The sequence below is a fragment of the Ipomoea nil genome, unplaced genomic scaffold (genome assembly GCF_001879475.1).
Source record: "Ipomoea nil cultivar Tokyo-kokei standard unplaced genomic scaffold, Asagao_1.1 scaffold2283, whole genome shotgun sequence".
In the NCBI taxonomy this organism is placed as follows: domain Eukaryota; kingdom Viridiplantae; phylum Streptophyta; class Magnoliopsida; order Solanales; family Convolvulaceae; genus Ipomoea; species Ipomoea nil.
This window is the reverse complement of record NW_017618711.1, coordinates 4610984-4626557: the sequence shown is the minus strand read 5'-3', so window position 1 is coordinate 4626557 and position 15574 is coordinate 4610984. Positions and strand designations below refer to the sequence as shown.

Sequence of the window (15574 nt, the reverse complement as noted above, 5' to 3'; positions counted from 1 at the left end):
CATTCTTAATGTAAAAACTATTATGCTTCTACTTATTAAATGTTTTAGTATATTAATTTTTTAAAATTTTCAGCAGAGTTAGGCTCATGGGGCAGGGCAAGGTAGGTTGACAATTTCTATTTTCTATAAGACGGACTCACCCTAACATATTTAGGGTGTGTTTGGTTTGCACATAAATATTGGAATCAAAATGAGAATTAAATACTTGGTTATTATATGAGATTTGGTAAAAATATTTTGTATGTTTGGTACTTTGTTAATAGTGTGGAATTTGAATGATTACCAATATTGATGTTTGGTTATGTATGACCCTATAATGAGAATAAATGCTTTTTTTTTTTTTTTGTTTTTTGTGAAAACGGGAATAAATGTTTTAAAAATATCAAAAATAAAAAATCAAGACAATTGATTCTAATATAATGATATCCAAAACACTAATATGAACAAAAAAAAATCAAAACAAAAAATCTAAAAACACTAATCCAAACCTAAACATCATATTACGAATAAGATGTAATAATACATTTTTTAATTAGGAAATACGAATTTTAATTGAAGAGGTAATAAAATCCCATAGTTTGTTTTAAAAAATTGTCAACTAAACACTAATTATAATAAGCCTAGGTTTGTGATGGCTTGTTGGAGTGTGTGGTGCGGTAGGAATGAGAGTGTATGGAGGGGGGCTGACTTTGACTTATCTACTATGGTGCGTAGGTCTATGGCGTTTCTGGATTGTTGGAGAGATGCTAATGAAAAGTTACAGGTTGGTGCTGGCCACAAACACACACATGCCGTGACCTCTTGGGCAAAACCTGTGCTTGGGAGGCTCAAACTTAATACTGATACTGCGTTAAGGGAGGTGGATAATGCTATGGGGTTTGGATGGGTCTTGCGGGATGATGGTGGTAATTTCCTTGCTGCTAAGAATGTCAGAGTATCCGGGTTGTATACTGTTAGGGAGGTAGAGGTGCTTTCTATACGGGAGGCGTTGAGTTGGCTGAAGGGCACTGGTTTGGGTGTTGTAGATGTGGAAACAGATTGTAAGATTGTTTTTGATGCTTTAACTTCGGATTCTTTTATTTCTGTTTTTGGCTATTTAGTAGATGATGTAAAGAGCTTGGCATCTGAGATTGAGGATGTGCAGTTCTGTCATGTTAAGCGATCTACGAATTGTGTCGCCCATGCTGTTGCTAGGGAGGCCTTTTCTGTGTCAGGTTGCGGTGAGTGGTTGGATGAGCCACCTGCTTTTCTTGTTGACATTCTTGTTTCCGATTTAATGAATTAAACTTTCTCTTTAAAAAAAAAAAATTTGATTCTCATTCATAATGTGTAAACCCATAAATCAAACACACCCTTAATTTGTTCACGTATTTTATATAATTTATAATGTTAAATGTTAATCCTAATCTTGTCTACCACCTCTTACCTAATTAATCACCACTTCATTTACCTATAGTTCTCTATCTACATTTACTTTTTTACCACTTATGTATTTTCAATACAAGACCCTACTTATTGCTCACATTAGTAACTATCTACAATCTTTTAATTGAATATGTGTTGCATTGCTAAGCACTCCATTGCCACTTCAATTATTATCATGCATTTTCATTTAAAAAAAAAACTACTTTAGAAATTGTAAACTAATTTAAGAAGGCAAAAACTTGTGTATGATAATGTGAGACCGGTCGGATCAAGATGAAAATGTAATACTTATACTAAAAAATGTACTCCCTTTGTCTCATTTTGTTCGTCTGATTTGGTTAACAAGACTTGACTAAAATTATTTTTAATTTAACTTTTTCATAATATTAAGTTTAATATTATAAGTCTATACAATTTATATATATATATATATATATATATATATATATATATATATATATATATATATATATATATATTTATTTATTTATTTATTTATTTAGAAACTACATTAAAAGTACTATTAAACACGAAAAATCAAATTTAAAATTAATTAAAAATACTAAAGAAAATAAGTAATAAAGAAAGGATTAGTTTGACCAATGAATAATAAACATGACATGCAAAATGAGACAGATGGAGTAATACTAATAAAGAATAAATTGTTTGTTACTTATAAGGGAAATTATAATATTTTTTTTTAAATGTAATACTTTTTAATCAAAATGTAAAAGTATTACATTTTCCCTTATAAGTAATAAATATTTTATTTATTGATTAGTATTATATTTTTCTATTGCATTTTTTTCAACAATATTATACTTTCCTTTATAAGTATGGTTGCAGTAGGCGCTAGCCATTAGTCGGGTGCCCGGACAACGCCAAAAAATAGTGGCAGACATGTAGTTTGCCAATTTTAATGAGACTGTTTTCAACATTCAATCAAATAACACATCCAAATAAATGAAATAATGATAATTCATAAGTCATAACATCAAAATAATATTAAAAATAAAAATACTCAAATACTTCAATTATTCAAAGATTTAAAATACGAAATCGACCCCGGCCGATTTTTACAACACTGCTTATAAGTGAGGGGCACCACCTCCATTAAAGCTCAATCTTATGACCTCTCATATGGAAGAGTCATTACATGCCATCTAAACACAAGGTGCTTGGCAATATAAGTATTACATTTTTTTCAAAAGTATTATACTTTTTCCTCATAAGTAACAATCACTCTATTCCTGATTAATATTACATTTTCTCAATATAGATATTACATTTCTATCTTAGTTGACTCAACTCGTTTAATGGATAAAAATCTACTAAACGATCTCACATAAAACTCACTCGTTTAAGAAAAATGAAAATTAGAGAAAAAGAAACCATTTTTCTAAAAATAAACAGGCGTACTACTTTTAGCTTTTTTGCTGTTATTATGCAATTTTTTTTTTTGATTGACCAGATCAGTTTGTTGATGGTTCTCGTGCAGTGCAGTGCAGTTGTGCACCTTCCTACTACGTTAACTTCCCTCCAAAACGATTCTTCTCCCCCTAGGGTTTTTTTCCATGCTGGTAAACCTCTGTCGTCAGCCTGTCACTTTCCTCTTTTCGGTTATAACTTTTTTTTGAAATTCACACTTTTTGTTTTTGTTTTTGTTTTTTTTCCCCTTGTGATCCAATGATTATCACTGGGCACCTGAGTACAGTTCATTGCGTTCTTAGAATTCTCGTTCAATTTCCTAATTTCAAGTCTTTTTCAGCTGCTAAAACACGCATGTACTGCGTTTCTGTGTTCGCAGGGGCACATGGAGCTGCCCCACTGCCTTAGCTATTGTTTATGCTTTTGTTGAGTGATTTGCGTGGAAAAATGTGTGGTCCTTTTGCGGATTTTCTTCAAGTTTTGTTGCGTTTCAGACTTGGCTACACCAAATGCTCGAAGATTGATTTGACGTGTAGTTTTTTGTATAGTGAGCTTGGGTACTGAGCCTTTACATTGTGGCTGGTATTCTTCTTATGGCTTAATATTTGCTGGTACTTTGAATTATTATTATTGCTATAAAAGGTTGGATTTGTTAGGGATTTCAATTCTGTGGAACTGTGTTTGCTCAAGTTTTCTTGTTTTATGGATATATTATGTAAATAGTCGTTCTTGGTGGTACTCAATTCTTTTGGTGGGTTCTGGTTTATTTATTGAGTAAATTTACAAGTTTGGAAAGCTAGGAAGTAGTTTGTAGAGGGTTTTGAGTTGGTGGTGTGGTGAAGTTTGATTGTTTTAAGGGTTAGTAGATGAAATATGGAGAGCAATGGGAATTGTAAAATTTCAAGAAATTTAGAGGATGTGGTTGAAAGCCATCCAGGGGAGAAGAGTATGTTCCAGATTCATAGTAGTCACTCATTGATTCAAGATGGGAATCAATCAGTTATGAGCCGAACCAATGGAGATCATGCTGGTAGCCCATTGGAAGTTTCTGGAAAGTCTGATGATGTCATTGTGTCTGATGCATTTGAAAATAGGATGAGGAGGTTGTCTTCTGTAGTTGGTACTTCTTCCAATGTGCAATCTGATGCATCTTCTCCGGAATCACCATACCGTAGAGCAACATCACTGCCGGGTGCAGATCTGAGTTGGAGTGCACCACCCCGAGCCCGAAGAGGTTGGCACCTTATACATTTTTTTTTTTTTTTTTTTTTTTTTTTTTTTTTAATTTCTGTACTTTTTTATTCTTTTTACCATTTTTTTTAATGAATTAGCAGTGTACTGCCAAGCTTGAACTCTTGAAGCATGCTTACAGCGTGATTTTCCTCATATTTGTTAATTTACTCTTGCACAATGTGTTGTATTTGTGTATTGGCGCTGTATATTACTAATTAGTAACAGTATTTATGACCTTCATTGAATGTCTAAAATATCTTCGTTAGGTTTTATATATGAGTTTAAGTCAATACACATTAGATTGCAAAATGTTTTGGAATTTTGGAACAGGCAATTCCATTTGAGGGTTTTGTCTTTTAAGCTTTTAATTTGACCATTCAACATTCTTCTCAAATAGAAAAGAATCATAGGATAGTTAATTGGAGATCATGAAAATTATGGGTGCCCAGAGAAGTAGGTTGTTGTTCATTGAAAAATTGAATTTATGTTGTAAGACCCTGCACTTTATAATTTGTGAAAGAAAGAAAGAAAGAAATAGGGCAGATATGTCCATTGGAGTAGGCCTATGCTGCTGTAAGAAAAAAAGTACAGAGAAATGGTTGATTATGCAGTTCCGATGAATAGCTGCAATTTGAGATCTGTGGCAATTGACACCTTTGGTGGAAAATGGTTGAACTCCCCAAAAAGGTGAAAAAGTGTTATCTGTTAACTTTATACTCCCATGAGCCTACCTCCATAATAGGATTTTTTTTTTTAGCTTTGTATATAGTGCTATGCTAGAATAAATCCTGATTCTGACTCTGATGCTTGTTATCCTAACATTTCTCTTTTCCAATGGTTATGTTAAGGTTTCTGATAAATAGGTAAAATGGTGAAAAATGGAAAGGTATGAACTGAATGCCATATGGTTATGTTAAGAGTTTTTTGATGAAGAAACTGAAGCTCCTGCTTCTCAAGAGGATGACCTTGATTAGGATTGCATTGGTTGTGTTAGTATTACCTAGTATTGCTGTCTGTGACTAAATGACCGGACAAATATGCATGTTTTATTATAATTTCAGCTAAACTAAACTAATTTTATCTTAAAATTGCATGCAAAGCATTTACATATCAATTAAAAACATTAAATTTGGTGTTTACACTTTACTACATTGTGTCCCATTTTAAACAAAAGTGATGTTTTGCTTTGCGCTTTAAACCAGGGCAATGCCTTGTCACTCTGTGCTTTCTGCTTTAAAATACTTTGGTATGATCTCTACAGTTGTTATGAGGAGGGAAGGGGGTCTGGGGGTGGATCTTCAATTTTTCCTGAGATGGAAAGATATTTCTTAAGAGGAGAGGAAATCTGTGCCTGAAAACACTGTACCCTTTTTTCTAGGCTAATGCTTATGCATGGCATTGTGGTGAAGGAATTTGCAGTGATGTATCTCCTATTGCTTCTAGCTCTTCTTGTACCATTACAAAAAATTTCTGCTGCTGTTTCTTGAAATATTGTAGTCTTCTCCTATTTCTTCTGTTTCATCTTGTATTCTTGTTGTTAACTTGTCATTCACAAAATCAGTATTTATTAAAAATCTGCGGTTTTCAATTCTCTACCCAAAAGGATTCCTTATCTACTAGAAATGAAGCTGATATTATTTCCCTAGATGATGATCACTGACTAGTGGCACACTCTAGTGCCCCTGTACGCTCTGACATTTGCTTGTTAATTAACATTATCATAAAGGGTCACAGGGTAACTGTGGTACTATCTGTGTTGTTTGTAAGTTTTGGATTTGTGGTCTGCTAATTTTACATAGTAAAGTAAATATAGTACTTTAATGGCTTGAGGTGGTTTAGTGAACTTCTATTTCCTTGTTTCTTACTCCGTATTTAATATGGAGTTTTCTTTTCCCTTATAGGTTTGGGGCATAGCATCACTGCACCTGCATCGGCACACAGAAATCTCGTCCTTGAAGGCCAGGAAGGTGTATTTTCAAGATCTATGACTGATAAAAAGATCACTCCAAGGCACGAACTGAGATTAGATAGACTTTCTGAGCGTGAGAAGGTAAAACTGCAGAAACTATTTGTATAGCTCCACTTTGAGTTGCTTTCTTTTAGCATGAACCATTGAACTGATTTTTCTTTTGCCATGTACTTTATCTAGATTTGTTTATTGGAACCATAAGGTGTGGTAGCAGTTAAGTTGTAGTATTATGCATGACAAATATTTGCCCTTTTCAAGTATATTATTACTTAAAAGTGAAATGAAAATTTGGGAATTCTAAGAAAACTTTTCCTTTCCTTTTTTAAAAATTTGTGCGTTGGAACTTCTAATTTATTTTTTTTGACGTCTTGTTGGGGGATGGATACATAGAATTGGAATTCTATTTGGAGTGGTAGGGTCACAAATACTTTTGAATATGAGTGGAGAATACAAAGTGAATGAAGATATATTACTTAAAAATTAAAATATAGTATGTCTGTGTGTGTGTTTGTTTATGCACTATTTTTCATTAGCTATATTTTTCACCAAGCCTTTTGACAAGTGTTATGAATGATGGAATGCCATTTGCTCTTTAACTTAGTTACTGCCATTAAAAATATATTGTTTGCGTTTTATTTTCTTCTTAGGGACTTGTTATTTCCACTGTTATACCTTGTTTTGATCTTTAGGTTAAATGTTGTGAGATGAAAATTTACATGATTGAGTGATTGACATAGTACCATGTTCCATCTTTTCTATTTGGTTGTAACTTTTTTCATACTCTCTTCATCATTTTCAGCAAAAGCTCATTGTAGAGCTAGTAAAGATCCAAAAAGACGGGACAGTGGAGGTTGATCTAACTAAGAGTGCTCCTGTGGCTTCTGAACTTTTGGAGCTTCATACACTTGAAAGCCAACTTCCTAGCATTGATAGGATTGTCACTGAATCTAACAATAAGTTGGTCCCAAAATTGAAGATTGCAGTGCTTGTAGTGGGAACAAGGGGAGATGTTCAGCCATTCCTGGCTATGGCTAAGAGACTTCAGGCATGATTTCAGTATATCCCTTGTTGGCTTAACACTACTCACTGCTTCTTACACTCCCATTTACACATATTTTGATGTACCTTGGTTATTTGGATTACAAACATGAAATTTAGATCCAGTAGACAATACACAAACAAACACACACACACACACACACACACATACACCAATGTATTGTGCAGAAGATGGGACAGATGATAGATGTGAACTCTGTCTGTACCTAACCATCTAATCCATATTCCTCTTTGTTTACCGAAAATTCTACACCATCTAAAAACAGTAGCTTTGTGGTATACAACTCTCTCTCTCTCTCTTTCTCTCTCTTAATGAATATATTAGAAAGTGGCATTTCTTACTATCTTAAAGTAGTAACCTTCTTTGTTCATAAGATTTCTTGTAACTTTTAAGTAATTAAGTTAATGATTATTAAAACTTCAAATAGTAGCTTAAGTTTATATTAATTGAAAGGTATTTAACCCCTTCTAAACCCTATTTATTGTATTAAACATCTGAATTGTAATATCCCACCAGATGACCCAACAAAGAAAGTTATACTCAGTAATATTTTAATATATACTGTTTATGCTAAAAATAAAGTTGTTGAAAGTGTGTCATTATTTATTTGTGATAAATTAGGTATTCATCATTCCCATTGAGGTAATAAATGCATGCATTGGTTTTCTTAAGATTTCACTCGTAATAACTTTACCATATATTCTTTTTGTTCGTCTTTTCAGATTCTTACATCCTAGTTTCCTAGGGATTCCTTTATTATTGTCTGCAAAAGTGGATGAAATCTTGTATATTTATTCTTTAATTTTGCATCTTAGAGTAGGTCCTTGATATTGGCATCATTTATTTTTTCCTCCTATTTGGCTAGGCTTAAGTTTTCTAATTGGTCTTATGCATGTTATCAGGAATTTGGTCATTCTGTTAGGCTGGCCACTCATGCCAATTTCCGTGATTTTGTGAAGTCAGCAGGTGTAGACTTCTATCCTCTGGGCGGTGACCCTCGGGTTTTGGCAGGATGTAAGAGATTCATGGCATGCAAATTTTTTAATTTTATGTTTGAGCACAATTTATACTGTAGTGGTGGTACTTGTTTGATTTTATGTGACATTATTTAGTTTCGTTGATGTTGTGAACAAAGAAACTGCACCTGTGGTATTATGTAGATGATATCTTCATTTAGAACAGGAAAATGATCATAGTTATAAAGCCATAGGTCCAATTTGTAAACTAGTATTAGATTGTATTGGCACAATTTATGTTGTAGGCAGCAAACATGATCTTTTAATAACTGATGACCGAAGTATAGATCAATAATTTTTTATTTTTTTATTTTTGAGGATACATTTGAGGGAATGGGGATTGAACTTCAGACCTCTTATACAAAGTTCCAAGTATGCCACTAGACTATAAGGCCTTTGGCAGTATGGATCAACTTTGGTTGTGAGTAAGTTTTGTTAATTGCAGATATGGCCAGAAATAAAGGCCTCATTCCCTCAACACCAGGAGAGATTACAGTACAGAGAAAACAGTTAAAGGCCATTATTGAATCACTTCTTCCGGCTTGTACTGAAGCAGATCTTGAAACTGGTCAGCCTTTCAGGGCTCAAGCAATTATTGCAAATCCTCCTGCATATGGTGAGCCTAATAGCTCTGTCTTTGTACTTCAAAATCTTCTTAATGTTCCATTTGGATTTTTTTTTTTTTTTTTTTGGTTTTTGTTTTTTGGTTTTTGGTTTCTGTTTTTTCTTTTTTTGTAATTTTGTATTATTTTTTTTCAACAAATGAGCACGATGGATTGTGTGTGACGAATAATATAATACATTTTGCGACTAGAATTTTTCTAATTGTCATTGATGAACTTGTTGAATTATGTGTATCACACCTCAGCTAAAGATTAAACTCTTTATAGAGAGTGGAAAAAGATTATTATTTTATATATTATCCCTAACATGCACCCTCATTTTAGCTAAAATTCGTTTGATTGCTAAATGTGGAAACATTTAGCTAATATAATACATTTTGCGACTAGAATTTTTCTAATTGTCATTGGTGAACTTGTTGAATTATGTGTATCACACCTCAGCTAAAGATTAAACTCTTTATAGAGAGTGGGAAAAGATTATTATTTTATATATTATCCCTAACATGCACCCTCATTTTAGCTAAAATTCGTTTGATTGCTAAATGTGGAAACATTTTGATCATGGGTAGATTATGGACTTCTAAAACCTCAATTTGCTCCAAAAATTGTGTTGAATTATGTATTTGACCTCAACATAAAGCGTATGCTACAAGAGGGGAAATATTTATTTTATTCATATACTATCCTCGACAGAATGAAGTTTTTGTCTTGACTCCTTACCATCACTAGTTATACTTCTCAGTTCTCATGTCATTCTCTATATATACCATAGTAGTAATGGTCTTTGTGTTGAATCATGTCTACAAACATTGCATCTTTTTGTTCTCATGCCCTTTTTGTCAGGACATGTTCATGTTGCTGAAGCCCTTGGAGTACCTCTTCACATATTTTTCACAATGCCTTGGACGTGAGTTTCTTATTCCTTCAATGTTGCTAGATCTATAAGCCATATACAAAGGTTTTAGCTTCAATTTCTTGTATTTGCTGATAAACCATTTTAAAGAGCTCTTTTTTTTTTTCCATTTATTTATTTGCTTACTTTTGTTGTTTGTTTCTATCAACTGTATAAACTAATTGTAAATCATTGATAGCATGTAGCCTTTGACAATCTTGTTGAATAGGAGGAAAAAAGGGATTGTAGTTTTTTCATTTAACAAATGGGTACATATACATGTATATATACAAATGAAAACAACTCTTAAGCTACCCATTCTAGTCATCTAACTAGATGAGAACATATCCAGAGGATGGTTGGATAATAACTTTCTGACCCTTAGTGTACCTCAACATATCAACACACCCCTCAAGTTGGAGACTTGGAGACATTAAAAAGTGACTAACGGTGCTTGTTGCAATTGAAATATCAGGACAAGTAACTGTTAGGTAGAGCAATTTCCCAACTAAACTTTGCTCTCTATCAAGGTCAAATAGAGGCTCCCCTATTCTGGAAGAAGCTTAGCATTGGGATCTATGGGTTTGTGAACTGGTTTTCAGTCTAGCCTATGTGTCTCCTTAAGTGTGTCCCAAACATATTTTCATTGTGACACAGATTCCTTGCTTTGACTGTGCAACTTTAGTCCCAGGAAATGTTTAAACTTGTCAAGATCTTTCAAAATGTAGGTGATGCCTGTAAAAGATAGCCATCCACCTTTATTTGAATCAAACAATCCTCTATACCACTGTACTAAACCAACCAAACTAGGCATGAAGTGATTGTTTTTAGCCACAGAGAACGTTTGAGCCAACAAACCATGTCTGTCATCCCTTAAGCAACAAACCTAGGAAGTTGCTCTGTATAGATTTCCTCATTGATTAAGTAATATAGTCATAGAACTGGTTCAGTTGTATACCTTTGGCTAAAGTAGTTGAGCCACAAGATGTATATTCTTTGGTTCCATATTGTCACACTAGTCATTTATTGTGTTTTTGAACTTCTGAATATGTTGTCTTACATGTTTTTTTAATAGGCAGGCCGACTTATGAATTTCCACATGCATTCGCTCGTGTACCTAAAAGTGCTGGGTACTGGGTAAGTTTCCTGTTTTCTGCAAAAAACTCTTTTCTCTGGGATTTCTGAATCATGAAATTTTCTCTTAACATTTCCTGCTTGATCCAGCTTTCTTATATAGTTGTGGACTTATTGATATGGTGGGGAATACGAAGCTACATCAATGACTTTAGGAAAAAGAAGCTAAATCTTCCCCCGATTGCGTATTTCAGTATGTACTATGGATCAATATCTCACTTGCCTACTGGCTATTTGTGGAGTCCTCATGTTGTGCCTAAACCACAAGGTATGCATGGAATATTTTGCCTTTTTTCCTTTTTTAATACACACACACACACACAATTTGCACTCCTGTTGGTAAAGACAATATGTTTTTTCACATCTTCTATTTCTTTGCTAGTAATTACTTCAAGTTATTTGGGATTTCCATTTCCAGATGTCTACCTTCTTTACGTCTTTATATGATCGAATTTGCTTTAGTACCCTTACGACGCTACAACAATTTAGGGATTCTCTAGATCATTGGATAAAGCTCTCTCTCGTCTCCTTATCTCTATTGATGGTTTTCTATGTCTCCATATACTTCACAATCAACTGGGAGGAGAATCTATATCTGATCGAATCTAATTCCCAATCAATATGTTTTAGATCTAGTTTTAGGGTTGTCTTTACCCTTTGACAGTAGAGCTATATATTATATGTAATGTATTTCTTTTTGTCTGACAAATACCACAGACTGGGGCCCGCAGGTTGATGTTGTCGGTTATTGTTTCTTAAACCTTGGATCAAATTACCAGCCTCCTGAAGCTTTTACCCAATGGATCCAAAGAGGATCTAAACCTATTTATATAGGTTTTGGAAGCATGGTATGGTAATCCTATTCTTGAAAGTTTCTAATAGTGATAAAAATTGGCTTCTTATTTTGATTTTTTTTTTTTTTTGTCTTTTTTTTTTTTGTTTATCTGTTACCTGTTTTGTCTGTTGTTTTGAGATATTATTCCTACTGCTGTATGAACCCATAAGGCTTTTAGATTGAGGTTTCCAAACAGCTCCAATAAATACTTTATAGCATGTTATAGGAAGACTAGTTAAGGGCAACCTCAATGGAGGTTTTTGGGGGGTTTTTTTGGCTGTTGTGGAAGAAAGAGAAAGTGAGGTGGCAGAGGAGGGAGAAGGCCAACACAGAAGTTGCACAGTGCAAGCACGTAACTTGCACAGTGCAAGCACAGAAGTTGCACAGTGCAAGCACAGAAGTTGCACAGTGCAAGCACAGAAGTTGCACATGCCTGCTTGGCGATTGGAGGCTGGCAACGACTCCAATTTTTTTTACTTTTTATATTGATTTTTTTAATTTCACTTTTTTTTTTTTTTTTTTTTTTTTTTCGTTGTTGCAATCTAGGACCCACAAAAAATTTCCTAAAAACCTTACCAATGAGGTTGCTCTAATATGCCCTTTCTGCATTATTATTTCATGAACCTTACTTCTTTTCATCTTAAATCGATCTGGATTGTGTAATCAGTTAGCAATTAAATTGAAGAGCTTGTAAAATTAACAATAGTAGCAGATGATACTTAGATTCTCCATGTGTTATTAGACTTATTGCGGTGTTTTTAGAAAAATAAAGAATACTTATCATACTAGAGGTATATATTAGTCAAATCTTGTCTGCTTCAAATTAAATTCATGGACTACTCTTACAATAGAACATTTCAGGTCAAATAATTTGGCTGGACTCCTTGAAACATACCTTATGAAACATGTTAAATACTAATGGCTTCTCATATTTTACATTTATATGAGAGACATAAAGCTAATATATTCTCATCTGTTGACAATATTGTGAATAGTCTTTGTTGGTGTTTGAATCCACTTCAGTTTGCACAGTGAGTTTTATGAGGTTTTACATACTGATAATTATCTATTGCTTGAAGCCTCTCGAGGATTCCAAGAAAACCACAGACATAATTCTGGAAGCACTGAAAGTTACCGGACAGAGGGGAATTATTGACCAAGGTTGGGGAGGTCTTGGTACTTGTAAGTTATCTCTCTTCATGATGCTTCTTCTCTTTTGAGGTTTTGCTTTCTTAGGAGTACAATGTCCATTGCCTAGAGAGTCATCAAAAGGATTTTGCTATGATATTTTAATTTATTTGTTATTGAACTAGGTTGCCTCCTTATGGAGATGCCTGATGGTTCTCTCAGGAGAACTCGACTTTAAAAAAAAAAAAAAAAACGAGAGAAATGTGATGAAATATTTGGTTGTGCAAGTTGATGCATATTCTGAGGATGGACATGCTTTCCCCTTTGAACATTTCTTCCTTAGCGAGTTTTTTTCACTTCTGATTGTAGATCATTCATAATTTATGTGTTTTTTTTTTTTTTTTAATGAGAAATTTACCTATGTTGCCTTTCAGTACCAGAAATTCCTGAAACTGTTTATACGCTTTCGGATTGCCCTCATGACTGGCTTTTCCTGCAATGCTCAGCTGTGGTGAGTTTTGCCATTTTTATTTTCTGAGTTTCCTGCGTGTCACAATTGTGTTATTCTATTGAGAAAATTATTGTGTGAAATGACATTTAATGTACTAATATTGTTATTCCTTGTGCATAGGTTCATCATGGTGGTGCCGGAACCACGGCTGCAGGGCTACGGGCTGGGGTAATATTCTCTTTCTTTGAAATTTGAAAATTGAATTAAATTTCAACTTAATGCCTTGTGACAGTAGATGTATAGATTGCCCTTCCTGCGCATTCCATGGCGGAAAACCTAACCACCGTCATGCGGTTGTCCAATACTAAATGCAGTGTCCAACAACTATCGTACCATTCTTCGGAGATCAATTTTTCTGGGGTGACAGACTTCATCAGAAGGGACTCGGACCACCTCCAATTCCTATATCTCAGCTCACTGTCGAAGGCTTATCTGAGGCTATAAGATTCATGCTCCAACCTGAGGTACGCATTTACCTTTCTGAATCATGGTATTTATGAACACTTGTCTTTTCCGTTTCAGTTAGTGTTTAAATTTTATACTTGGAACTTCAACTGTCAATGTCATGAAAAAATATGGTTTGTTAGGATCAAGCGCTTACCACTACGCCAAAAGCTATAGCTCTTAGGGCATCCTCAATAGTGAGGTTTTTTGGATCGGTTTTTGAGGTGCCAAATAGGAGAGAGGAAAATGTGAGAAAAAAGTAAAGGGAAAAAAAAACAGGCCTGAAACAAAAAAATAAATAAATAAAAATTGTATTTACACGCCCGGCTGGGCACCTTTTTGTGCTAGCGTGAGAAGGAGGTTGCCTCTCTCTTTTGGTGGGACCCAGAATTCTGAAAAAACCTTGGTCTTTGCAGAATTGCAGGGAGAACCCACTCCCTCTCTTCCATGTGGCCAAAAAACCTGCAAAAACCAAGAAAACGCCACCTATTGTGGATGCCCTTAGCAAATGGGCAACTTTATTTTCTTATACCGCCAGCACATTTTCGAGAGGCAGGGGGTTGGACTTGACCATTCAGGCCTCTGCCTAACAACCCCATAGCTATTTGGTGTTGGACTTGGCCCTTCACCAGCCTCAGCCCAACATGGTTTGACATTTCTTCCATTATAATTGAACAGGTGAAATCACGAGTAATGGAGCTAGCAAGGCTAGTGGATAGCGATGATGGAGTTTCAGGTGCTGTTGATGCTTTTCATCGCCATTTACCCACAGAGCTACCATTACCAACCGGCCCACCTTCTGTGGAAGAAACTGAAAGTCCGAATCCTTTGCAATGGCTTTTTATAAAGATTGGCAGCCTCTGTTCCCTGGCTTGTGGCTCTAAATCTTAGGTTTTGAAGACATTATACAGCCATACATTTGTTCTTCTGTTCATGCTTTCATCATATCCATCATTCATTTTATTCATAGAAATAAGGGAATTTATCTGTTCATATGTGTTTCATAGTCAGATGTAGTGAATAGGATTATATTGTGTTGAGGCTTTTCTGTAATAATTGATTATTTGATTTGGGAATGCAACTCCTCTCTTTTAGGCTTGTTTTAGGTTCAGCAATGTCTGGTTTGATTCTTGAGCTTTGAAGGAAATTGAAATCAGAATGCCAATGTGTCGTGGGTTGTGAAATGTAGCTTTATAAAAACATTAGAAATTTGTGTTTGTTTGTTTTTTTTTTTGGTTATGAGGAAACTACGTCATTAGTCGTCAAATTGAACCGTACTCATTCATATATATAAGCAATAATTTGTTGAAAATAAATAAATGGAATACTTATTTTAAAGGTAAAAATGTCAATTTGACAGTAAAAGGAAAAAATTGTAACTTTTAACATAGCTGAGGGGACAAATGTTAGGGCCGGTCCTATTATTTTATAGGCCCGGGGCAGGATAAAAAAAATGGGCCTCGGTTAATATGTATTTCATGCCTAAAATTTAAATTAAATAATAAAAAAATTATTAATATCAATAACTTTAAATAAGATTAACAAGTTTTTAACAATTTTACATACACAACAATAATCATGAAAAAAATTCTAGGTGCTTTCCTTAATGCAAAATAATAAATAATCGTATAAGTGCCTTCACAAATAAATAATATTATAATTTATAAAAATGAATAAATAATTTAAAATCGAGTAAACTTATAAATAATAGCATTGTTATCATAATAAATAATAAATTAATTATTATTAAAAATTTATAAAACAATAATTACAAACATATGTGAAGCTAAAAATCTTTTTTGACTAGGAGCAAGAAATTAAAATATTTCAATGCGCAATAAAAAAAAAATACAAAAAGATATGAAACATAATTATC

The 15574-nt window shown here is 33.9% G+C and overlaps 1 protein-coding gene across 2 annotated transcripts; it reads left to right on the top strand.

Moving 5' to 3' along the window:
• Positions 1-2837: 2837 nt before the first annotated feature.
• LOC109151371 (sterol 3-beta-glucosyltransferase UGT80B1-like) lies at positions 2838-14857 on the top strand. Of its 2 annotated transcripts, none has more exons than XM_019299360.1 (15): positions 2838-3005; positions 3711-4087; positions 5988-6136; positions 6855-7100; positions 8018-8129; positions 8577-8747; positions 9598-9661; positions 10726-10783; positions 10871-11048; positions 11498-11628; positions 12695-12797; positions 13178-13254; positions 13375-13422; positions 13569-13718; positions 14377-14857. In XM_019299360.1, exons 2-15 carry the CDS (start codon positions 3727-3729, stop codon positions 14587-14589), a joined length of 2061 nt encoding a protein of 686 aa, XP_019154905.1. In that variant the 5' UTR covers positions 2838-3005; positions 3711-3726; the 3' UTR covers positions 14590-14857. The 2 variants fall into 2 exon arrangements, with proteins under 2 accessions (XP_019154905.1, XP_019154904.1); XM_019299359.1 differs by having other exon boundaries at positions 3194-4087.
• The last annotated feature ends 717 nt before the right edge of the window (positions 14858-15574 follow it).